Consider the following 24,800-nt stretch of genomic DNA (forward strand, 5'->3'; position numbering starts at 1 on the left):
TCCCACAGGAGAGAGGCAGGATAGGGGGTGTACCCACCCCAGGACAAGGACCCATTGGTCCCTGGCCTTCACCTACCTGTAACGCCCCTAAATCTAGTATTTAGGGGCCCCCTGAACCTTCCTTCCTTAGATTCCAGATAGAAAAACGACAAGAAGAGCAAGAAGAACAAAGACCTGCCCTGCAGCTGCTAAAAAGAGAAGAAGACACCAACTGCTTTGGCCCCAGCCCTACCGGCCTGTCGACCCTCGAACCTGCACCAGCGCGGCATCCCACGTGGCCAGCAACCTCACCAACCCCGGAGGACCTGGCTACCTTTTAGCTCTAAGCCCCTGGGACTCCCACGAGTAGAGGCTCTACTCAAGAAACCTACTTGCTATCCCTGGCACCAGCCCGGGACCGCGGACCCAACACACTCTGCACCAGCCAAGCCTGGCCAGTGCCGGAGTGGACAAAGACCCAGAGGACGACCCCACGGCGACTGTGACCCAGAGTCCGGCACCCAAGGACCCCCCTCGACATCCCGGAAGAAGCCTGCAGCCTCAGAACCAAGTGCCACCCCAGCCGCGATCAACCAGAGGGTAAGATTCCCGACGTCAAAAGGCACCCCTGCACCCGGCGCCCTGCGACCCCCTGTGCCCAATCCCGGGGTACCCACCTAACCTACAACTACCCAACTTACCTCTCGAAGTGGTGGTGGCACCTGAAACATCCTCGTCCCCGAGCCTGCAGCCTCTTTCCAAACCGGAACATTCCCATTGATTTCCATTGAGCGCCCTAAGGCTCAAAAGCACCCTGCACCCAGCCGCCCGAGTGGCCCTGGCAGTGCCCTCTCTACACTAACCTACTTCCCCACTTGCCCTGAGTAAGTGACCAGGAGCCCAGCTCCCACAGCCGCGTGGCTTGCCAGACAGCAGCCACCAACCAAGGCCCCCCTATCCCTCATAGGATAACATTGGGCCCAACTCTCTCTGCACCCGGCCGTCCTGAAACCGCTGAGGGTGAACCAACTGTACCTACCTGACACTGGGGGACCCCTGAGTCCATGCCCGGAATTTCAACACTACCAGTCGAGTACTTACCCTTAAACCGCTAACTTCATTTTCCTCATAGGGTAACATTGACTGGCTTTTTCTTCAAAAATCTTCTAAGTGTGAACTTTTCAAAACTGCAAAAATTCACCAAAAATCAGCCAAGTGACAAAAACGAATTTACTCACCTGCTCCTAGGTGAGCTCCCAGTGCTGGATCTTGGTGCCCAGCCCTGACTCTGAAAAGTGTTCACAACTATACTTACTTCTAACTCATTTTTCTCCCATAGGAAACCATTGTCTGCTTTTCTGTGAAATTTCTTCTAAGTGTCTACTTTTGCAAATTTGAAATATTCTTTTAAAATCGTACCATTTCTGCAAACGAAATTACTTACCTGCTTTTGATAAGGACCCCAGTCCTGGGTCTAGGCACCCAGTCCTGGATTACTAAAGTAACGATAAAGTACTCTACCTGCAATTTGAATTTCTTGCCATAGAGATCCATTGAATGTTTTCTGTGAAATATTTTCTAAGTGCTAACTTTTGAAATAGCTAAATATTATTTAAAAATCATTACAGTTATTAAGTCGACTTTCATCACTTGATTCTGAATACTGACCCCAGGCTGGTTCTAGGATCCAGACCTGGAATTCCAAAAGTAATCTGAAAAGTAATTTATTACAAATAACCTGAATTTACCATTGAGCTCAATGCATTGTTATGTTTAGGAAATAGGATTGTTTATTGCAACCAACTGTGACTGTTTACACAAATTTATTGCTTGAAACAAAAGTATTTATATTCAACCTCTCATTCTGAGAAAGTATATTTTTACCCCCTTGTGGTTCTAAAAATAAAACAAGCATATATTTTATATATACAAATCATTGGCCTAGAGTTCAGTTATTGAGTGTGTGAAACCATTTGCTGACTGAGTGTGTACAATAAATGCTTTACACTGTCCTCTGGTACTGCCTTACTGCTCGACCAAGCTACCACTTTTGAGAGTAAGGTCATACCTAACTTTGACCTCTATCAGCCTCTGGGGGACTGTGGACTCTGTACACCCTGTACCTATTAGGGAACAGTATATACAGAGCCACTTTCTCACACTTACGCAAGACTCCAGATGCGTCCACTCCAAGAGTGCTTAGCGCGCCAATTGAACCAGGCCCAGGGGCAACTGACAGATCTGGTGTTGGTAGACGGTCGCACCCATCGCTATCTGCAGTGGTGGAACACCACAAATCTTTCCAGAGGTCGACCGTTCCTGGACCCGGTTCCACATATAATACTAACAACAGACGCATCGCTCTCTGGCTGGGGAGCTCATCTATTACACCTCACAGTGCAGGGCAAATGGACGCCGCAACAAACGTTTCTCCATATCAACCATCTGGAGTTACTGGCAATCTTTCTAGCCCTAAAATCCTTTCAAACACAGTTTTTAGGCACGGCAGTCCTCATTCGCACAGACAACATGACGGCCATGTACTACATTCAAAAACAAGGCGGCACACACTCTCCACAGCTCTCTCAACTAGCACAGAGCATATGGAGATGGGAAATTCCACACAAAATCTTTCTACTAGCCCAACATGTCCCACGAGTCCAAAACACCATGGCAGATCTGCTCAGCAGACAGACGCAGCAGATCCACGAGTGGGAACTTCACCCACAGGTTCTTCACCCGTTCTTTCAGATGTGGGGGCATCTACAGATAGACCTCTTCGCCACCCACGAAAACAAAAAATTCCCAAGCTTCGCCGCCAGATACCCACACCCATTGTCCAAAGGCAATGCGATATGGATGAACTGGTCAGGCAAATTTGCGTACGCCTTTCCACCTCTCCCACTAATTCCATTAGTGGTGCGAAAGCTACAACAGCATTCCCTCACACTGATCTTAGTAGCTCCACCGTGGGCCAGACAACCGTGGTACACCACGCTGCTGGAACTCTCGGTAGTACCACACCAAAAGCTACACCTCTCACCATGCCTCCTAACCCAGAACCATGGAGAGATCAGGCACCCGGACCCAGCTCAGCTCAACCTTGCGATCTGGCTCCTGAGGTCCTAGAATTCGGATACCTTAACCTTCCCCCTGATTGTATGAATATTATCAGGGAAGCTAGACGCCCTACTACTAGGGCATGCTATGCTGCAAAGTGGAAAAGATTTGTTGTTTACTGCCACAACAACACAATCAATCCTTTAAATGTGTCCTTACAGCACATCATATGTTACTTACTCCATCTACAAAGGTGTAACCTAGCATATACTTCCATTAGGTTACACCTCGCGGCAATTGCTGCTTACTTACAGAACAGGCAGCACCTATCACTTTTCAGAGTGCCTGCCATCAAGGCCTTTATGGAAGGCCTCAAAAGAGTAATTCCACCCAGAGTACCACCCTCACCTGTCTGGAACTTGAATATAGTTCTCACAAGGCTAATGGGACCTTCGAACCTTTGCATAAATGCGGACTGCAATTTCTCACATGGAAAACAGCTTTTCTTGTAGCCAACACTTCCCTTAGAAGGGTCAGTGAGATACAAGCACTTACTATACAAGAACCTTTTCTCCAAATGCACCAGAACAAGGTTGTTCTCCGTACCAACCCAAAATTCCTACCCAAAGTCATTTCCCCCTTTCATCTAAACGAATCGGTAGAGAACACAACCTTTCAGAAAGACCCAACAACTATTTGTCTCTTTCTCTCCACCACACAAAGGCAACCCCATCTCAAAATGAGGGATAGCTAGGTGGATTGTAAAATGCATACAGATTTGCTACCACAAAGCAAAACGAACGCTATCTGTTCCCCCTAAAGCCCACTCTACACGAAAGATAGGGGCTTCTATGGCTTTTCTAGGGAACATTCCATTAGATGATATCTGCAAAGCAGCTACATGGTCAACACCGCACACTTTGACTAAACATTACTGTGTAGATGTGCAAACCAAGCAACAAGCTAGTGTGGGCCAGGCTGTACTAAAAACACTATTTCAAACCACTGCAACAGATACTGGTGGTCGCCGCTAAGGTTGGGAACTGCTATATAGTCTATGCAAAAGTGTGTAATCTGCAGCTCATATGCCTCGAACGGAATATGCTACTTACCAGTATGCATCTGTTCTTGGCATGTAGAGCTGCAGATCTACACACGCCCTCCCGGCTACCTGTATCTGTTCCAGTCTATCTTATTTAGATACAACACACATGGGTTTCTTCACTGTTATTACTACGCTCCATCTTTCCCTGTTGGCGAAAAACAATCTGAGGATGGAGCCGAAGCCCATGCGCAATACGATCCAAGGGAATAGTCACCGACCTCGTGACTTCCAAAGACTTTCCAAGAGGAAAAACAAACTGAAAACATCCTGCCCAACACCAGGTGGTGATCTATGCAAAAGTGTGTAGAGCTGCAGCTCTACATGCCAAGAACAGATGCATACTGGTAAGTAGCATATTCCTTTTTTTCAACTCTTGGTTCTAAGGGACATCATAGGTAACTCGAGCCTTACTCTTGTCTATTTATGTCGCTCAGAAGAAAATCACTGTTTTTCACTGTTACCCATCTACAATTCTTCATAGCTACATCTTATTTCAAGCATTATTATCAGACTAAACAAAGAGCAGTAACTAGTACACTGTGTTTTATTGCACAGCCCTCCATATCATCAACTTTACATGTCGCAATAGGGATTTTCTTGTAACAAGACTATTTATAATGCTTTCTTCCTACTTGGATGCATCTGCCATTACTTTTCTGTTGCATTTGCATACAGGCAAATGGTTGAGTCTCCACCATGCACTTAGCAAAATGCATTTACTCTGCTAATAAAGAATTGTACTCTGAATTGCCTAAATAAAACTTGCATCTTATATAAGAGGTTGGATGTGTCGAAGGCAACAGCTGCACTCATCTCTCTGGTTTCCAGTGGTAGCAAAACGTTCTCTGCATGGCTAGAATATGTCAATCAGAATTTCAAATTAATTCTGACCTGTTTGAGATCAGTGCAGTGGCGGCTACGTGAAAAGTTCTCACATCAAATTGAATCCTTGTTTGCAGCTATTCTCTGCTGTCCATTGTGAAGTAAATGACATAAGGTTTTGGGCATTGCACCAATGGTTATAATTTTCAACTTGTTTTAACAAAATTATTTCTGTACAAAACACTCTACTAATGCTTTAAATCCATTAGGTTCTTCTAAAACAACGCCCAGTGATGTCAGCAAGTGGGAGGCTGGCTCTCTTTGCAAGCTATTCAACACACAGCAGAATTGTTTTTCTATTATGTGACTACTATTCAGTCTTTTTCTCAGTTGATACTAAGTGACAGTGCAAATAAGGATGACTGTTCTAACAGCGGTACCAGTCTCCTCTTATGGGTGCGTGTAAGGGGCGACAGACTGAGATCATTGTGCACCGACCCAAGACCGGATCATATCTTTTCTCAAATGGATCATTTGTCATACACTTGTGGATTTTTGACAAGTTTTTAAGCTTTGCTCCTGTACTGGTATCTCTGTTCCGTATAATGGAGATTCATGCTGCCAAATGGATCTTTAAATGAAGTGGGATAGGTTTTGTTTATAAAAGTGCAGTTATCTGCAGTTGAGTGTAAACTTGATGGGCTTAGCATGCATTTGACTTCTTCATTGCCATTCATGCATGTCTACATAAAAAATTGTCAGGCTTCTACTGATTGTAGGTGCCAGAGAATTATATGGAGCAAGGGCCTTTTACTTTGTTTAATTATGGTGCACAGAAAAAAATAACATTCCTTTCTATTTTCTTTCTCAGTGCTCCAATTCTTTCAAGTTTAAATCAAAACATATAGTACGCTATTTCAACAGTTTTCATCTGCTCTATCATGCATTTACATTGTGTGTTGCTAATGCACAGTTTAACGTTAATGGCTCTCAATAATAACTTTCTGCCGTTGCTCAAAAGCACATCATATAGATAACGTCTTTCCTATTTTCCAGTCAGGTAGTTTTTTTTTTTTTATAGATATGTCGGCGAGTAGCTTTTCATGCTGTGACGTGTGACTTTTCATGGAATCCATCATCCATATTTTTGCATTCGTTGTACAAATGTCAGTGATTATTTCCAAACCCCATGACCACTGTGAGGCCACATGAACGTGGGTAATGCAGTCTAAACCTTTTACCCAAATGCCAAAGTGGGTTTCTTGCTGTTTTTTGATGTTCACTGTGCTGATGTCTGATTATATACATTCTTAAGGTCCTTTGCTGGTATATAAGCCTTTTCGGTCTTAATCAGGAGTTAATATGCCTCTCATATTCAGCTATTGTTAAGCAGGCGTACAATATCGAAGCAGGTCGTATGAACCTATCTTTGTGCCCTTTGCGTGGGAATCCATAGTTTTCCTCTTTCAGTTGTCTGGATTGTACTTTCAAGTCTCTCTACTTAACTTGCTCCGACCTCTAACATAGCATGTTAAAATCATGTTAGAATGAATTCTTCCTGAGACTTTTGATTTGTCGTGTGTTGGTTGTATGCTTAAAGAAAATGCCAATTTTACCCTACAGGTGTCCACCAAAACCTAAACATTTGGAGTTTTTGCTTTTTGGGGCAATTTTTACTTCAAAACCAGAAAGATGTGATTTAATTCAGTAGTCCTGTAAATTGTATCTCATTGGACATCTGCAATTCTTCTGTCTGTCTTCTCTTCTGTGGTTTGCATCTATTTCTCTAATTTATGTTAAGAAGTAAATATTATCGGGCTATTTACTCAGCAGCAAAGCCTCTAAAACTAAGGAGTTAGGCTACTGTCTCTGAGAATTCAAACACATTGCAATATGTAAAGCCCCTGAGAAACCATAGAAAATTAGTTTACTACAGAAACGTAACTTGTTGGTAGGTTAATGTAGTGGATTTTATTTTACTAACCAACAAAACAGTGTCTTAATCTTGAACTTATTTGCTATATTTAGAGATTCCTTCATTGTCACGCATTTCTGTAAATTTCACAGGTCAAACGATTTCAACGATTTTCTAAGGAAGTGTTTGGAAAAGAATTTAGATGTCCGATGGACTGCAACTCAGCTCCTGCAGGTATGCCATGATTGATAGTGCTTTTGCCCTAGTTCGTATTGCCTTTAATCATGCCCTATGTTTGCCTCTCAGAATCATGTTGAAATTGTGAATGCCTGCTGGATCTATTTTTTTAAAATCTTATTTTACCTGTAATGTGAGTTGTTTCTTCTGCACACAAGGGTGGGAATAGGTGCCCTAGATCCATTACGGGTGGGAATATCCTTGATTCTGTGTCCTTAATAGAATTATTGGAACTTTTCTTCACAGTAGCTAGGGCATTTTTCATTCTGTCAGTACCAAAGGTTCAGATGTTGCTTGTTTCAAGCTTACTTACCACCAAGGAAACCTTGTTTATTATTGGCTTAAAGTAAAAGTTTTTTAACCCCTTCAGCGCGGCGCGGATTACCTCGCTGTGCTGAAGGTTCTATTGCGCGGGCGGGGCCATGACGGAGCGGTTCCGTCATACGCACAGCGCAACCGACGCGCATGGCTGAACCGCTCCGTCACTCGCATCGAAGGGGTTAAAGTGTATAGTGACAACCAATCTGCCACCTTTAGTATGTCTTTTTTAAGCTTCCTCCTGCACAGAAGGCCTTAGTGGCCACTGCTCTTTGGACCGAGTGTGTCCCTAACATGGAGGTCTCAATGCCAGCTTCATTCATCACCCAGCAGAATCCTCTCTTTATCGTGGAGAGATGAATGATAAGTTTTTTTTCAATGCAATCAATAACTGACTGATACCAGCCGACCTAACATCTGCTGTTAATGCTTCTTAAGCTCTAACACACCTCACCACACACAACTTTGGGTGGTCTCAAAAGGACGGATAGTGCATCGTTCTAATACTGGTCTTGATGTTACACCAGATCATAAAGGTAATGCCCTCTCACATTAGAAACTAGTTTACCCAAACCCAAGCATGGAAGCATTGTCAGCTTACCTGTAAGCTCCTTCCAGGATAGGGAGATATTATCCTGCAGGGATTCAAAAAGGCGGAAGACCAAATTGACATATAAGATCTCATCATATTTGCATTGTAGCAGATTAGTCAGCCTAATGTCTTCTAATAGTTTACAAACTCCCCCACCGGAACTCTATGCCCTATTTCACAGCTAGCGGAAATCGCTCCTGGACCAAATTGATTGTCTGGTATGCCTGACTGACAAAGTTAACTCTGTTAAAAAATGTTTTAATGTGGACTATGTCTGCCCCCACTGGATCAAGATTCCGTTATAAATTCCATTGGGACCATTTGCGTCCAGCCGAGGCATCTTGCTTAGAGGTGGAGTCCGCCTAAGCTCGTCATATGAGGTGTGAAGCCTCTCTCGAAAGGCTGGCAACACCCCAGCATACCTGATAATCTCCCATGCCATAAGCGGAAGCAACCCGTCCAGGATCAACTGGTGTAAGTTGCTCTCCAGGTCCAAAAGTATGTTCCGACACAGGGGGGGTCGTAGGATTGGAGAATCTGTAGTAAGTTCCAGAAGAACTGGAAACCAGGCTTGCGACTTGCAAACTGAATTACCCGAATCACAAATCTCTTCTGGGACCTGACTCAGTCAACCCGGTGATCATTGAAAATAGTGGAAATGCATTGCCCTGGATCCAGCTCAAGTCTTTTAGGAACTTCTGTCGCCACAGTGTGAAGGCAGTCAAACAATTGAAGAACCGCAGAAGCTAGTGGTCAAGGTGGGACGCAAATAAGTCCAACAGGTTGATATGCTCTGACCACGAGCCTCCGGTGGTGATATCCCTGCAACTAGCCCCGCCAGCCCGATCGACTAGCGTTGGACTCGATAGCCACATCTGCAACCAAACCGAAGATGGCTCTTCTGTTTCAGGCCATCTTGTGGACTAGTCACCATTACATCTCTTTCTTGTCCTCCAGGGACAACCTGACCGAGGCATTTGTCAGATGAGTTTCCTTAAACCTCTGAAGGGCTCTACAGCGAAGGGGTCCTGGGTAGATCCCTTGGATCGAAGATGCCAAGAGCCTGGCGGTCCTGCCCAGATACACCGGGATGTGCCCTTCTAAGCACTCCTTCCTTATTAGAGCCAGTTTCTTCTGGGAAAGTTTCAGAGCTTAGTGGACAAAGTCTATGATAAAACACATGAAGCACATCTATTGATAGGGATTGAACTCTAATTTCTGCTCATTGATAAAGAAACCCAGATTCTGTAAGAGTGGCTGAGTTACGGCAAGATTCTGAAGGAGCGCTGGTGAGTCCTGATGCAACAAAAGAATATTGTCCAGGTATATAATCTTCCTGATCCTGAGCGTAATAGTTCTACCGCTGGCCACATAACATTGGTGAAGCACCAACGTGCTGAAGAGAGACTGAACGGGAGTGCAGAAAACTCATACACCTGGTCTTTCCATGCAAACTGCAGAAATAGGTGGGGAGGAGGAATGATTGGGATTGTGTAATAGGCATCGTTGAAGTCTAGCCTCACCATCCAGTCGCCCGGCAAGAGAATATCTCTCAAAAGATGGAGACCTTCCATCTTGAGGTGGAGATACACCAGTCACTGGTTGAATTGATTTTGCACTTGGCAAAGACGCTTGTTCTTTTTCTTGACAAGAAGCAAATTGCTAACGGATTCCTTGGGATGTAGGTCTGTAGGAAGAATTACCCCTTTGTCTAGAGAAAGTTCATCTCCTCGGAGATCAGGAGCCTGTCTGCTACAGACAATAATATCAGGTTTGGTCTTCTGGCTTGTATGGGGGTGTAGTCTAACCCCAAGACGGTTTTCACTACCCAAGCATCCCTTGTTATCTCCTCCCAAATGTGAAGGAACCAAGCCAAACAAATCCCTACCTTTGGTTGAAAAGAATGGATTCTTCTTACCTGAAACACCACCGGGGGCCTTCGCCACTCAACAGAACCCTTCTCTGCCACCTCTTCCATGAGCATGGGTCTGGAAAAATACCCTGTGCCATCTCTGATCTTGGTTATAATTTTGGAGTTGATGGTTACCCTGCATCCTCCAGGAGGCAGGGGAACAGGGATGGCCAGAAGAGTGTCCCCTGCCTCTGTCGACCTCTCCAAAAATTCTTTCACTGAACACTTTCATCATGTATTGCTAGGCTTTGTCCAGCGATGAAAAGATCCTAACAACTTTGCCCAGTTACGCTATGAACGGGTCCCCAAAAAGGCCTCCATCCACAACTGGGCCTGCCTCTGAAGTAGCCAGCTTCCCCAGCTTAAGGCCAATCATAGTAAGAAGGAAACTTCTCTCAGTACAGCGCGCGCAGCTAGCTTACCCTCTGAAACATAGTGCTCTCTATGCCCAGCCTCATAGACGGCCAATAAACTTATTAGGCTCTTTTATAAACCTTTTGATCAGCTTGCTAATAATGTCTGGTGTCAGTGCGAACTTCCCATCTAGGCATTCGTGTGGACAATCCGCCCTAAGGGGGCTCCTAACCTCTTTGTCTGTCGTCTTATTAATGCAGTTACCCGCATTCTGGGCCAATTTAGCTGCTGGAGTCGACTTCACAGACCTCTGGTCCCGCATGCCTTCGAATTCCTTAGCCCCCACTACACTCCTTCTAGGGGACCTCTCCAACCTGAGACGTGTCGGACCTCCCTCTGATCTCGGTGGTCTACTGAGCCTTGGCTCGTTATTAGATCAGGGTCACCATACTCTTTCCCAGTCATCATTGTCCTCACAGTGACGTTGCCCTTTGTTCTTGACTGGGGTAACCCCAGGCTGTTTGGTATCGCAGGGATCCACTGGGGCGTTGGCTTGGCATTTTAAGAACCCCAGTCTGAGGCTTTCAAAGACATCAGAAGGAGGAGAAGTACGAGTTTCCGCTTTGGCCGTTGCCCTCGTGAAGGGCCTTTGGTGTCTCTTGAGATATGAGTGGTCTCCAGGCACCCAAGTCTTCCCCAAGCGGTGTGGTAGATGCTATGCTGAGAAGCCACCAGCAAAAATTGCCTGCCAAGTGCTCTAAGGCCAGGGATATAGCACTCTGTAGGGTGGCATCCACTGCATCTACATACTCTTCATCCAGAGGGAAGGGAATTTGTCCCTCAACCCCCCCATTCAAACTCTCCTCACTCCTGTCCCCTGCCGTTGATGATCAGGAGTGTAATATGTGTTTATTCTGGCACGGTGGGTTTTAAAAGTGAGTAATGCCTGTATACATCCAAGTGGATTCAGTGGGTAAGAAATAAGTGTTTGTGGCCTATCAGGAATCTCACCACCTGAAAGCGATGTGCAAGACTCGTACATTTCAATAATAACAAAAGGACACAACGCAGTCGTGTGTAGTCCTAGAGTGAACTGCTATGCTGAAAAAAACACCAGACACTTGGTGGGAAATTGATTGAAATCAGAAAGAGGCCCCCGGGGATTAGCACTTGCGCCACTGTTCTCTCCCGCAGACAAAGGAGATCAAAGAGACACGAGCCTCTCTAGCCTTGCAGCGCCCCTAGGGTGGAGGACGGTAACGTCACATTGTGGTTCCTCGCCACTGTACGTCTGTGTGAGAAAGTGGTTCTGTATATATTGTTCCCAAATAGGTACAGTGTGCACAGAGTCCACAGTCCCCAGAGGTTTGGCAGTGGCTAAAGTTAGATATAACCTTACTCTCTAAAATGGTAGCTTGGTCGAGCAATAAGGCAGTATCAGAGGACAGTGTAAAGCATTTGTTGTACACACTCAGTCAGCAAATGGTCTCACACATTCAAGAACTGAACTCTAGGCCAAAGGTTTGTATATAAAAATATATAAATGTTTTATTTTAAAACCAACAAGAGGTATCAAAATATACTTTCTCAGAATGAGATGCTTTAGTTAATTACTTTGCAAGAGGCAATTGACTTGAAATGCAATAGTTACAGTTTGTTGCAATAGGCAACACAATTTCAAACACAATAATACATTGAGCTCAATGGGAATTTTAAGTTAAATGCAATTGATTACTTTCAGGATTACTTTTCTAACTCCAGGACTGGATCCTAGATTCAGCCCTGGGACAGGTCTTTGAAACAAGTGAGTAAATACATTTTAGTTACTGTTGTGATTTTTTAAACATGTTTTTATTTTATGAATAAGCAGCAGTACATCACAGCAGTCGAGCACCCAGTTTTCCACAATGCTGAGCAGTTCAGTAGCAACTGATAGAAACAAGTTTGTAGATAACAATTCCACAACAGTGCACCTCTTCAATATCCACCACCCCGCTCCCATACCTCTGCCCCCCCCCGCATCAGTCTGAGTCTGAGGCATCATCATCTGGATCTGAGGGCGGGTCACAGATGCCACCTCTGAATTTATTCCACGCCCCCCATACTTTACTCCATTTACGAGGGCAGCCCCGTCTAACAAAGGCCGATCTCTCAGCAAACATGGCCTCGTCCATGTCCGCTCCCCAGGCGGTGAGCCTCGGCACTTCCCCTGTCCCCCATTTTCGAGGTATGTTGCGTTTGGCGATCATTATCCCTAGCGTGGCCCAGCCCTGCGCCAGGCGTGAGAGGTCGTTAGGTTCCCATATATTCAGCAGGCAGCGTCTGGGTTCTGGTACTAGCGAGACTCCCCCTGACTGTGACAGCGTCTGCTTCACCTGCTTCCAGTACTCCTGGAGTACTGGGCATTCCCATATGGTATGGAAGAAGTTTCTCACCTCCCCGCATCCGCGCAAGCAGAATGGATGTGGCGCACTACCTATACTGTGTAGAGTGTGTCTGGTGTAGTAGGAGCGGTGCAGAATACGGAGCTGTACCAGCCGGAGCCTTGACGGTATACCCGCCTCTCGCGGCGAAGCCAACGCATCCCGCCACTCTGGGTCATCAAATTCCCCCACATCACTGGACCATTTCTCACGGAGAGGGCCCATTGGGTCTGGCAGGTTGTTGATCAGCTTGCGGTATGTAAGCGATGTGGCCCTTTTAGGCATATAATCCGTTAATAACCGGTCCTCCAAGGGCGACGCCTCCGGTACTGCCACAACAGGTGTCAACCTCGCCAGCAAGGCGTGTTTGATTTGTGTGTATCGGAACCACTCGGAGGGCGCCAGCTCATATTGCTGCTGAAGACGCTCAAATGCAATGATGTCATCCATGTGCCACATGTCGCCAATCGTAGAGATCCCGATATTGTCCCAAGTATCAAAGCCCCTGCTGTTTCTGAGCTTCCCGAGCTGTTTTGTGTCCCTCAGAGGTGTGAGTTGGGTCAAAACCCCGCACCACCCTAACTTGGCCTGCGCCGCATGCCAAATGGCAACAGTCTGTCTAAGGGGGCCGATGAGCGCAGGAGCCAGTTTACCACCATACAGGGGTGACAACACACCTCGCTCTCCCAGTAGGTCCCTATCTGCTTTGAATGCCGGGTCTGTACGCGGAACATGGAGCCACTGATTAATTACTTTTAGCTGCGCTGCCCAGTAATAGAGCTGAATATCTGGTAGCGCTATCCCTCCATCATACCAGCCGCGGGTTAATTTGGACTGCGCTATACGCGGTGGTCTGCCACCCCACATAAGGCTGTTGTGATTTTTAAGCAATATTTTGCTATTTTAAAAGTTGACACAGAGAAACTTTTTCTGATCAAATTACCAATGTTATCCTATGGAAGGAAAATCACTTGGCAGGTAAGTGAGGTTATGGTTACTTTTTCTAGGTCAGTGTTGGATCCAGCACTAGTGTGCCACCTGTAAGCAGTTGAGAAACTGCGCTTAAGTTATACAGGCGATTTTTAAGGAATATTTATAAGTTTGCAAAATCGACACTCAGAAGAAATTTCACAGAATCCTATGGAAGAAAATTTGAGTTACGGGTAAAAATATGTTCTCGTTACTTTTGTAATCCAGTGCTGGGCTCCTAGGTTCAGCACTGGGACATCTATCTAAAACAGGCAAGTAATTACGTTTTTATCATTGGCACGATTTTTAAAGAATATTTGTAAGTTTCAAAAATCGACACTTAGAAACTTTTTCAGCAAAAAGCAGGCAATGATATCCTATGGCAGGAAATTGAAGTTACTGGTAAGTACGGTTAAAATTACTTTTCAGGGTCAGTACTGAGCTACAAGATGCAGCACTGATGTCTCTCCTGATAACAGGTGAGTAAATCGGAATTCGTTGTTCAGCTGATTTTATAGGAATATTTCAAAGTTCCAAAACTCCACACTTCGAAGAATTTCCAAGTGAAACCAGTCAATGTTAGCCTTTGGAAGAAAAGTGAGTTATCGGCTTTTAGGTAAGTACTCGACTGGCAGAGTTAAGGCTCTGGGCATAGACTCCGGGGTCTCCCAGGGTCAGGTAGGTACAGTTGGTACACCCTCAGCGGCACAGGGGCAGCTGGGTGCAGAGGTAGTTGGGCCCCATGTTATCAAATGAGAGGCAGGGTGCCTTCGGTTGGTGGCTGCTGGCGAGCAGGTCACGCGGCTATGGGAGCTGGGCTCCTGGTCACTTGCTCAGGGCAAATGGGTAAGTAGATTAGGACATAGGTTGCACTGCCAGGGGCACTCGGGCGGCTGGGTGCTTTTGAGCCGTCGGGCGCTCTATGTTATTCAATGGAGATCTTGGAAAGTGAACAAAGGCTGCAGGCTTGGGGACGGATGATCTTCAGGAGCGATCAACACTTCGAGGGGTAATTTGGGATCTTGGAGGATAGGTAGGCACCCAAGAGTTGGGCACAGGGGGCTGTGTCTTTTGACGTCGGAAAATCTTACCCCCGTTGGTCGCGGTTGGAGGGGTCCCTGGTTCTGAGGCTGCAGGCGTCCTCTGGGTCGTCGAAGAGAGTCCTTGGGCACTGGATTCCAGGTCAGAATCACTGGGGGACACGTCCTCGGGGTCTTTGTCCACAGGCCGGCTCGGCGGGTGCAGAGTGTGCTGGATTCGCGGTTCCTGGCTGGCACCAGGGGTATTGCTGTTTGAGCAGAACCACTGCTCGTGGGAGTCCCAGTCTTGGTAGAGTCTCAAGGTGGTCAGTTCCTACGGGGTTTTTTTTGAGGTTGCTGACCACTGAAGGCACCGGAGTTCCACAGGAGCAGGTTCAAGGATGAACAGGCCGGTAGGGCTGGGGCCAAGTCAGTTGGTGTCGTCCTCTTTTTAGCAGCTGCGCTGCGGGTCTTCTGTTTTCTTGATCTTCTTGCTTGTTTTCGAATCCAGAACTGAGGAAGGAAGGTTCAGGGTGCCCCTAAGTACTAAATTTAGGGGCGTTCCAGGTAGGGTGAGGGCAGGGACCAATGGGTCCCTGTCCTGGGGTGAGTACACCCCCTATCCTGCTCCTCTCCGGTGGGAGGGGGGCAGTAGCCTAGCTGTGATTGGGCAGGGCTGCCCATCCTCAAGATGGCTGGAGCCCGGAGTTGTGCTTCACCTCTCCCACCTGAGGGGTGGAGTTGGCACAGCCTGGCACCCCCCTTTCCTCACGTAGGGTTTCCCGCCAGAGTGGGGGTCAGAACCGGTGGGGGCCAGTTGCTGAGTACAGCAAGTGGCCTGGAGAAGCTCACAAAGGCGGCATGCCTTTGAAGCTTCCCCCTGCCCATCCTGGGGGAGGAGAGCTAGCACCTCACCCAGGATGTGCATTGTTGCAGGCCCAGGAGAGCGTGGGCTCTCCACCCTGGGGTCCAGCAACATGTCTGCTGTGTGGCAGCCTAGGCAGCCTCACAGACAAGACATGGATTGTAGGTTAGGTTTCAGGGGGCATCTCTAAGATGCCCTCTGTAGTGCATTTTACATTAAATCCCACACTGGCATCAGTGTGGGCTTAATGTGCTGAGAAGTTTGATATCAAACTTGTCAGTCTTCAGTGTAGCTATTCTGGTGTTGTGGAGTTCGTAATGACAATCTCTCAGCACCATATACTCTTAATGGCATCACTGCACTTAAAGTGCCCAGGAATGGCCCTGGGTACTGTAGGGGCACAGGGCTCATGCACCTATGTCCTCACCACTGGCATAGGGCACCCAGCTAGAGGGGTGGCTGATGTATGCCAGGGCAGTGGGCTTGTGGGCATGGCGCACAGGGATGTGGGCATGGCACACAGGGATGTGTGCCATGTCGACTCTGTTTAGTTCTGCACCAGGACACAGTGTGTGTGTGTGTCAGGGTACAGGGCCCCTAAGGGTGGCACAATAAGTGCTACAGCCCTTAGGGGTCTTCTCTGGTCACAATGCCCTGGGTACCTAGGGTACCATTTACCAGGGGCTGACATGTGGCCAGAGATGCCAATTGGGTTTAGGCTTTAGTACAGTTTTTAGGGAAGGAACACAGGCACTGGGTACCTGATTGGCAGGGACCCAGGGCACACCAAGGAAAAGTGCATCAGGTATCAGGCAAAAAGTGGGGGGGGTTACTGCAACAGAAACCCACTTCCTTACAGTCTGGCCCAGGGAGGCAGCGCGCACAAGTAAAAAAGCCTCATTGAGGCCCCAAACCATGCACACTGAGCATGAGTAAAAGAACAGAATTTGGTGTTCCGAATTGGCTGGTGTGTCTGTGAATAAGAAAGCCAGGTTTGGAGGAAACCTGCCCGGCAGTTGCACAGCCAAAGCATGCCAGAGGAAACCTAAACAACTTTTGCACGGCACAGTAAGAACCTAAAGCGAAAATAAATATTGCCCTGAAGACGAGCTGTAAACACAAAATACCTTTACCCAAAAAAAGCACCTATCTGGCTTCTGAGCAGCGAAGAAAGAGGTGCTGTTCTTTGGACATCTTCCTATGTTATGCTGGACTTAGCTGACTGGCCGACCTTTGGAACTTTTTGCTTGGACTTACAGGATTTGTAGTACCTGTCATTTGTTGTAATGATTTTGGCTGCATGTTGGCTGCTGAGCTAATAAAAAAGAAAGTTAAAAGCTTAATCTGAGTCTCAGGTCCTGAGATAGAATTTCCCTTAGCTGGTTTCATTGTTTAATTGCTTCTATGAACTGGAGCTTCAGAACCTAATACACTGATAAAGATGGGGCCTCTAGGGCAGGATGCTAGGTGCCTTTGTTTGCATCCAGAACTGAAAAGGATGCACCAATGTGTGACCCCCAGAAATGTATGCACATGAAGGCCTAACTACTGGGTAAAACACTCTGTAACAACTTTGACCCATGTTTTATCCCACATATGTTCGGCGAGTATCTGAGAATTTGATTGATCGGCACTGACCTGTACAAGACACCACCCACTGGTTATCTCGGTGCTCAGTGGAGAAACAGACTTATTATTGTGCATGAGCCTCTCCCTTCACTATCAATCAGAACTTAGGGTGTTTTACAATATCATTGAGGTTTTTAATATTGTCCTGGCAAAATATAGACTTCAGAATTCATACAACTGCATGGCATGGCACTGTGCTAATCCTATGCTTAAAATCTCTGCCAGAAAAACAGACATCTGAGGTCTTGAGGTGAGCAGATTCAGTGTCGGTGGTGATGTAGGGTGCTCCATATAAAGAAGCTGCTCTCCACCTAAACTTAGGAACATCCCAGACTTTCCTGCTTCTTTTGTTGCCTATTCTATCTATCTATCTCTCTATCTATCTCTCTATCTATCTCTATCTCTATCTCTCTATCTCTATCTCTATCTCTCTATCTCTCTCTCTCTCTCTCTCTCTCTCTCTCTCTCTCTCTCTCTCTCTCTCTCTCTCTCTCCCCCTCCCTCCCTCGCTCGCGCTCGCTTTCTCTATCGCGCTCTCGCTCTCTCTATCGCGCGCGCTCTCTCGCTCTCTCTATCGCGCGCGCTCTCTCGCTCTCTCTATCGCGCGCGCTCTCTCGCTCTCTCTATCGCGCGCGCTCTCTCGCTCTCTCTATCGCGCGCGCTCTCTCGCTCTCTCTATCGCGCGCGCTCTCTCGCTCTCTCTATCGCGCTCGCTCTCTCTCTCTCTCTCTATCGCGCACGCTCTCGCTCGCGCGCTCTCTCTCGCGCGCGCTCTCTCGCTCTCTCGCTCTCTCTCTATCGCGCGCGCTCTCTCGCTCTCTCTCTATCGCGCGCTCTCTCGCTCTCTCTCTATCGCGCGCTCTCTCGCTCGCGCACTCTCTCTCGCGCTCTCGCTCGCGCACTCTCTCTCGCGCTCTCTCTCTATCGCGCTCTCTCTCTACCGCGCTCTCTCTATCGCTCTCTCTATCGCGCTCTCTCTATCGCGTCTCTCTATCGCTCTCTCCCTATCGCTCTCTCTATCGCGCTCTCTCTATCGCTCTCTCTATCGCGCTCTCTCTATCGCTCTCTCTCTATCGCGCTCTCTCTATCGCGCTCTCTCTATCGCGCTCTCTCTATCGCGCTCTCTCTATCGCGCTCTCTCTATCGCGCTCTCTCTATCGCGCTCTCTCTATCGCTCTCTCTCTATCGCTCTCTCTCTATCGCTCTCTCTCTATCGCGCTCTCTCTATCACGCTCTCTCTATCGCGCTCTCTCTATCGCTCTCTCTCTCGCGCTCTCTATCGCGCGCGCTCTCGCTCGCGCGCTCTCTCTCTCTATCGCGCTCTCTCTATCGCTCTCTCTCTCTCTATCGCGCTCTCTCTATCGCGCTCTCTCTATCGCGCTCTCTCTATCGCGCTCTCTCTATCGCTCTCTCTCTATCGCTCTCTCTCTATCGCTCTCTCTCTATCGCTCTCTCTCTATCGCTCTCTCTCTATCGCTCTCTCTCTATCGCTCTCTCGCTCGCGCTCTCTCTATCGCGCGCGCTCTCGCTCGCACGCTCTCTCGCGCGCTCTCTCTATCGCGCTCTCTCTATCGCGCTCTCTCTATCGCGCTCTCTCTATCGCGCTCTCTCTATCGCGCTCTCTCTATCGCGCTCTCTCTATCGCGCTCTCTCTATCGCTCTCTCTCTATCGCTCTCTCTCTATCGCGCTCTCTCTATCACTCTCTCTCTCGCGCTCTCGCTCGCGCGCTCTCGCGCGCGCTCTCTCTCGCGCGCGCTCTCTATCTAATTAAACGACCGAAATAACTGTCACCAAGTATGAAAATGAAAAGGGGCCATTGAGGAAGAAAGAAAGAGGCTTAGTTTAATGCTGAATCTCTGACCACTCAGCAGACGAGTCACATTACGTTTTAGGAAAACATTAATGCAGTAACTAAATAGGGCAAAAGACTTACAGAACACCAGCCCCATTGTGACAGTCTAAATGCAGTCCTTCTCTGGTGCAGCTCCATCTTTCTCAAATGTTTTACCAAACACCTTGGATGTCTTGAAGACCTCGGTAAATTCTGCAAAAAAACGTAAATCCTCTCTGTTTAAATTGTATCTTCACCCTTAACCCTCTTTCCTTGTTCTCCTTTTCCTTTTAGTCCCCACTGTTCTCCTCCTCTGCGTAACTCATCCCATAACGCCAACTCTTCCTTTTCCCCTTACCTAACCCCTCTTCCTAACTTCCTTTGCTGCTGTCTTCGTCCTTAAACATAACACCCACTCCGCCTGAATGTTTCTACTCTTCCATTGATTCTGAATTTACCATAACCCACTGCAGAGGGCTATACCTGTTGTTAAACCCACTAAACCGGATGCGAAGGCCTGTAACAACATGCTACTTGAATAAGTAGGTCTCCTATCTTTTTAGGATTTCTTTGTATCTGAAATACTCTTAATGACCCAATAGGAGAGCATTTCAATCTTGAACATCACATGTATATAAATCACTGCGCCTTACCCATTTTTATTCTTATTTTGTAGAGTCTAGAATATTCTAATCTTCCACAGATGAAATGTCAACAGTGGCTGGAATTGGAACGTGTGTTGATTTTTATAACTTGCAAGTTCTTATCAAATACAGTTTGTGAAACAGTTTTTTAAATTTATTTTTTATACACGCAGCATCCATTTGTTACTTCTGTTCATTCAAATAAACCGGTGAGAGAGCTGATTGCAGAAGCCAAGGCAGAAGTTTTGATGGAAGTTGAGGATTCTAAAGATGATGAAGAAGAGGAAGATACCGAAAACTCTTTGGTTTGTTAATATATTTAAGTTATCTAAAAGCGTGTCATTTTGTGAAGCAATTCAGTTTTGGCTGAACAGGATGCACTGTATTTTTTTAGCTCTGACAAAACACTGAGTGCCGGATTCATAAACACAATTATGGCCTTACACCCAGGTGTACATTCGTAAATGACACCATATATGCTTGCCTTGAATTCAAAAAGGGTTTCCTGACAGGAATAAATTGCTTCTGTACTGCTTATTTCAATGAGAAGAAATATGCAGTAGTAACTCATATGAGATGGATGTGTGTAGATTAAGGCGTGGTTTGCCTTGAAAGTTTGAGGACACCCACACATTTGTGAGTTTGACATTCACAAACTCTAATCTGAATCCTTCCAAACCTCTAAATGGTTGGAATTTTACTCCAATAGAGGAATGAAGTAAATCCTTTTCCTGCATGAATGGGAAATGGATAAGCTTCAAATTTGATTGGGGCTCAATGGGAGGGGTTTCGCTCCAGGAAATTTATTTTCCCTATGGAGAAAAAATGTTGTGCATTTGCACATCGGACTGAATTCACCCAATGCAGAGTTGTGCACGAGTGACACTTCTGCCTTGTGAATATCGCAGCTGTCAAATGCCTTTCTCAGTTGTACACCTACAGTACTGTGACTGGCACATTCTACCAGGCTTAATACTGGGATCATTTGTCAATTCCAGACAATTGTACTTGGGACCCAGTGTACTACTTTTCTTGTGAATCGGCCTAAAACATGTAAAATGTTGTTTTCACTTCAAATAGAACTTTGAGCTTGATTTAGATCTTGGCTGATGGGTTGCTCCGTCACAACGGTGACAGATATCCCACCCACCGAAGTATAACTCCCATTATATCCTATGTGATTTATATTTTAGTGGAAGGGATATCTGTCACCGAGTAACCCTTCTGCCAAGACCTAAATCAGGGCTTTTGTTTTCCTCGTTAGTGTCCACACTTGTAAAGAAGACAAAAAGCAGGAACAGGGCATCGTCTTCGACATATATGCCCACTTAAACAAAAATGCATTTATTATAAATTAGTTCTTGATTTAGGAATATATTGGAATAAATGTGTTTATTTTTAAGCAGATTTTTTGTTTGCATTCGTTAAAGAAGGTATTTCATAGAGAGAAGTAATTTTGCTACTGCATTTTAAATCGTTTGCCTATTTATTGCATTGACATGTTACTGTTAAAAATTGTCAGATTAACAGTGTACTATAGTAGCTTAGTATATCTAACTTTCTTTCATTCACTGACTAATACTTCTAATTAAACTATACTTCCTGCAGTCTTCGGTTTTCACACTTTCGTTGTTTCCTTCCACGAGGAAAGGAATCTTGAGTTTTTATACTTTTACTGCCCTACTCTTGCATTAATTCATATGAGTGCAAGCAAGTTAGAGACATTTTGTTCCACTGCAAATACATGCAGTCCAATCACTTAAAATATAACCCAGATAAAATGAAGATCATGCTGCTTGGTGAGTCCAATTCCTTTGGCCTTGCTTTATGGTGGTCGGATTCTACGCCCCCTCCACCTGCCACGGTTGAGTTTGTAAAAAAAAACAAGGATTAGAAGTTGATTTCTTTCTTTCCACCCACAAGCTTTTGCAGTGGCAGGAAAGAGTTTTAGTTTAATAAAATCACTGAAAATCATTTTTGAGTATCTCCCATTAGCTGCAAAAAAGACAGTGGCCTTCGCTCTGAAAATGTTCAGATTGGACTATTGTAATAGTTTGTACCCGGGCTCCTCCAAGCAAACTATTCAAAAGCTGCAAGTGGTACAACATGCTGCCGCCAGACTTGTTTTGAAATTCCCTCGACGATCTTCGGCATTTGCAGCACTAAAAGCTCTACACTGGCTGCCAAATATAAAATGGTCCTTTTCAAAATTCTCCTATTTACGTTCAGAGCCTATAGAGCCCTGGGGACAAAATATCTCATTTCCAGATTTACCCACTACACTACTAAACGGACTCTGAGGTCTTCACATGCCAATTTTTTGATGCCCCCCTACTTTCAGACACAAAACACGAGGAGGTAAACCTTCTACATTTCAGGGCTCAAAAGCCTGGAAGCAACTTCGTAGTGTTTTGCGATTCATTGTATCAGAAGACATCTTAAACAGCTTAAGACCGGTCTCTTTGCTGTCTCCGATGCACAATGTTACACGTTTATTCTTTAATATACACCCCCCTTCTGGTAATTTTGTGTTATGAAGTCATTCTTACTGCCGCTTAGCACCAGGATGCTCCTTTGGGAGTGGCAGTGTGCTCTACAGGCACACTATTCATTCATTAATCAATGAAGTAACCTATCATTTTCTCAGTAAAGTGTGTATTATTATATGTCTTTATGTTTTTGTGAGCTGTGAAATGTCATTGTATGTTAGTTCTTTATTTAGTCTCTAAAACATGTTCCTCTTCAATATTTTTCTGCAGCCAATTCCTGCAAACAAGCGCGCTTCTTCAGATCTCAGTCTCGCAAGTTCCGAAGAAGATAAACTGTCCCAGAATGCTTCAACTCTTGAATCTGTGACAGAGAAAATTGAGGGCAAAGGTGCAGTGGAACCATCTAGAAAAATGCCTTCTGATGATGACATGACTGCTAGCCAACCAAAGAAGATTAAAGTTGAAAAAAAGAATGAACCCTGTTTTAATACTGAGCTAAATGGCACAGTAGCAATTCAGAATGGCTCAGTGATAATGAATAGTGTGGGTGAAAACAAAGAGAAAGTACCACAAAAAGAGGTGCAGGTAAAGAAAGACCCGGGATCACAGTTAGACAATTTTGATAGACAAGAAGAAAAAAATGTTGTGCATGCTGCACCTTCTATCAGTGACCATGCAAAAACAGATGTAAAACCCGAAGAAAATACTGCTATATGTTCTGAATCTATTACAAACCAGAACATAAAAATAAATTCAAAACCAGAAGAAAATAAAGATGTGTGTATAACACCCGCTATAACTGAGGATATGGAAACAAGTTTAACATCGCACGAAAAGAATGATATTTGTACTGCTACTTTGATAAACGAGGATATGAATACCAATTTAAAACCTGAGGGGAAGGAGAATGTGTGTGTTGCACCCATAATACACGAGGAAATGAAAACTGATGTAAAAATAGAAAACAATTCCGAAATAAAAAACCTTGACAACTTTAAAACTACATCTGAAAATCAGTTAATACCTCTTCAAGTTGAGATCATTCCCATTATACCTGCTGACGTAATTTCGCAGGAAACTGGAGAAAGTGAGGGACAAACAGGAAGTCTGCCAAACAGGACAGCAGATCTGCCAAACACAGAAAATTGTGAAGGCAAAGCCGAAATTCAAGAAGATAAAGCAGAAGAGAGTATAGACATTCAGAATACCGTGGATAAAACAGTAGAAACTCTTGAAAATAAGAAAGAAAATGAGACCCCTGAGCAAGAAACGGCTATCAAAGAGAATGGTGACAAATATTCGTCAGATGCTGAATCTTGTCAGGAAGCTGAGACTCTGGCCAGGGAAGAGGAGGTGCCCCCTGGAGATGGAAAGAACGGTACTAATACTGGTACTGGGATTGAGCCTGAGCTCATAAAACCAGACGGTGAGGCTGCCCATTCAACCGGTTTCCCTGAGGAAACAACTTTGGAGGATCCTACCACAGTTCTTGAGATGCACCAAAACGTATGCCCTACTGAGGATCTGCAAGAGCTTGGGAACACTACAGTACATACGGAGGTTCTTACTACAGATACAAAATCAGTGGAGATTCCTTCTAAAACTGTTGAGCCTGCCAGCACAGAGATCTCCCTAGGGCAAACCGGATTCGAAGTGCCTAAAACTGAGGATCTATCAGAAGGTGGAGTTGGAGATGCACATAAGCCAAAAACCATCATTGTTCCTGAAGATGTAACATCTCCCTCTGATAAGCTCTCTGATATGACGGACCTGCCTAGTGTTGTACCTACTATCAACGTCCACTCTGAGGAGACTCTCGTGAAAGGGGAATCTGCCCAGGCCGTTGATAAAATCACACCACCATTGAAACCTGAAAATCAAGAGGAAAATGGTATAATATCTTCCCCCACATTGGGTAAAATCTCATTGCAGTCAGAAACTCAAAGTCAAAAGGAAAATGACACAGATTCCACAACCGGTTCCACAACAGATAACAGCAGCATTGACCTGAACTTGTCCATCTCGAGTTTCCTCAACAAAAGCAAAGAATCAGGATCTATGTCTTTGCAAGTAAGTGCATGCAGTCTGTTACTGTATAGGTTTTATCACCACGTCATAAAATTTCACATTTTGAAATGTTGTCATGTTTCCAAATGTAAAGTTGACTCACAATATTAGGTTTGCTAACACATACGTGACTACATAAATTAGTAGGTTCAGCCAGATTCAGCTTTAGGCCATTATCTTGAGATATGAGCCCCATTAAGTTGGTCACTAAAAGCATTATGTATGGCTGTAAATGAAAATAACTTAGTTTGGTTCTGTTCAGGTTATGATATCAAGTCTTCATCACAGTTCAGCATTATGAGTCATGTTTATAAGGAGTCTTCCCTTCAGTGAGATCCGGTAGCTCTTTCATTCCATTGATTATTTGGATTTCATAATTTTGAATACTAGTCCCTGTTTTTGATGGATCCTTTCTGTAATAATTTTAGATTTCACTATGGACTCAATGCCACAGAGCATTCATCTCATATAGTTGCTGAACTTGGTCTCAACTAACATAGTCTTGTGTTTAATTTCTCAATGTTTGTTTAGTGTGTTTTCTGTACCTAAATAGTTTTTTCTTTATACTA

The 24,800-nt window shown here is 45.4% G+C and overlaps 1 protein-coding gene across 2 annotated transcripts in view; it reads left to right on the forward strand.

The window, feature by feature from the left end:
• The window catches only part of SLK (STE20 like kinase), a 475,210-nt gene that overhangs the window by 161,217 nt on the left and 289,193 nt on the right, over positions 1-24,800 (forward strand). For both annotated transcript variants that reach the window (XM_085606718.1, XM_085606727.1), the window contains exons 7-9: positions 7,034-7,115; positions 19,849-19,980; positions 22,435-24,234. In XM_085606718.1, the coding sequence (XP_085462844.1) occupies positions 7,034-7,115; positions 19,849-19,980; positions 22,435-24,234 (2,014 nt within the window). The remainder of the gene's footprint in view (positions 1-7,033; positions 7,116-19,848; positions 19,981-22,434; positions 24,235-24,800) is intronic.

The sequence above is a fragment of the Triturus cristatus genome, chromosome 1_2 (genome assembly GCF_964204655.1).
Source record: "Triturus cristatus chromosome 1_2, aTriCri1.1, whole genome shotgun sequence".
NCBI classification, from domain to species: domain Eukaryota; kingdom Metazoa; phylum Chordata; class Amphibia; order Caudata; family Salamandridae; genus Triturus; species Triturus cristatus.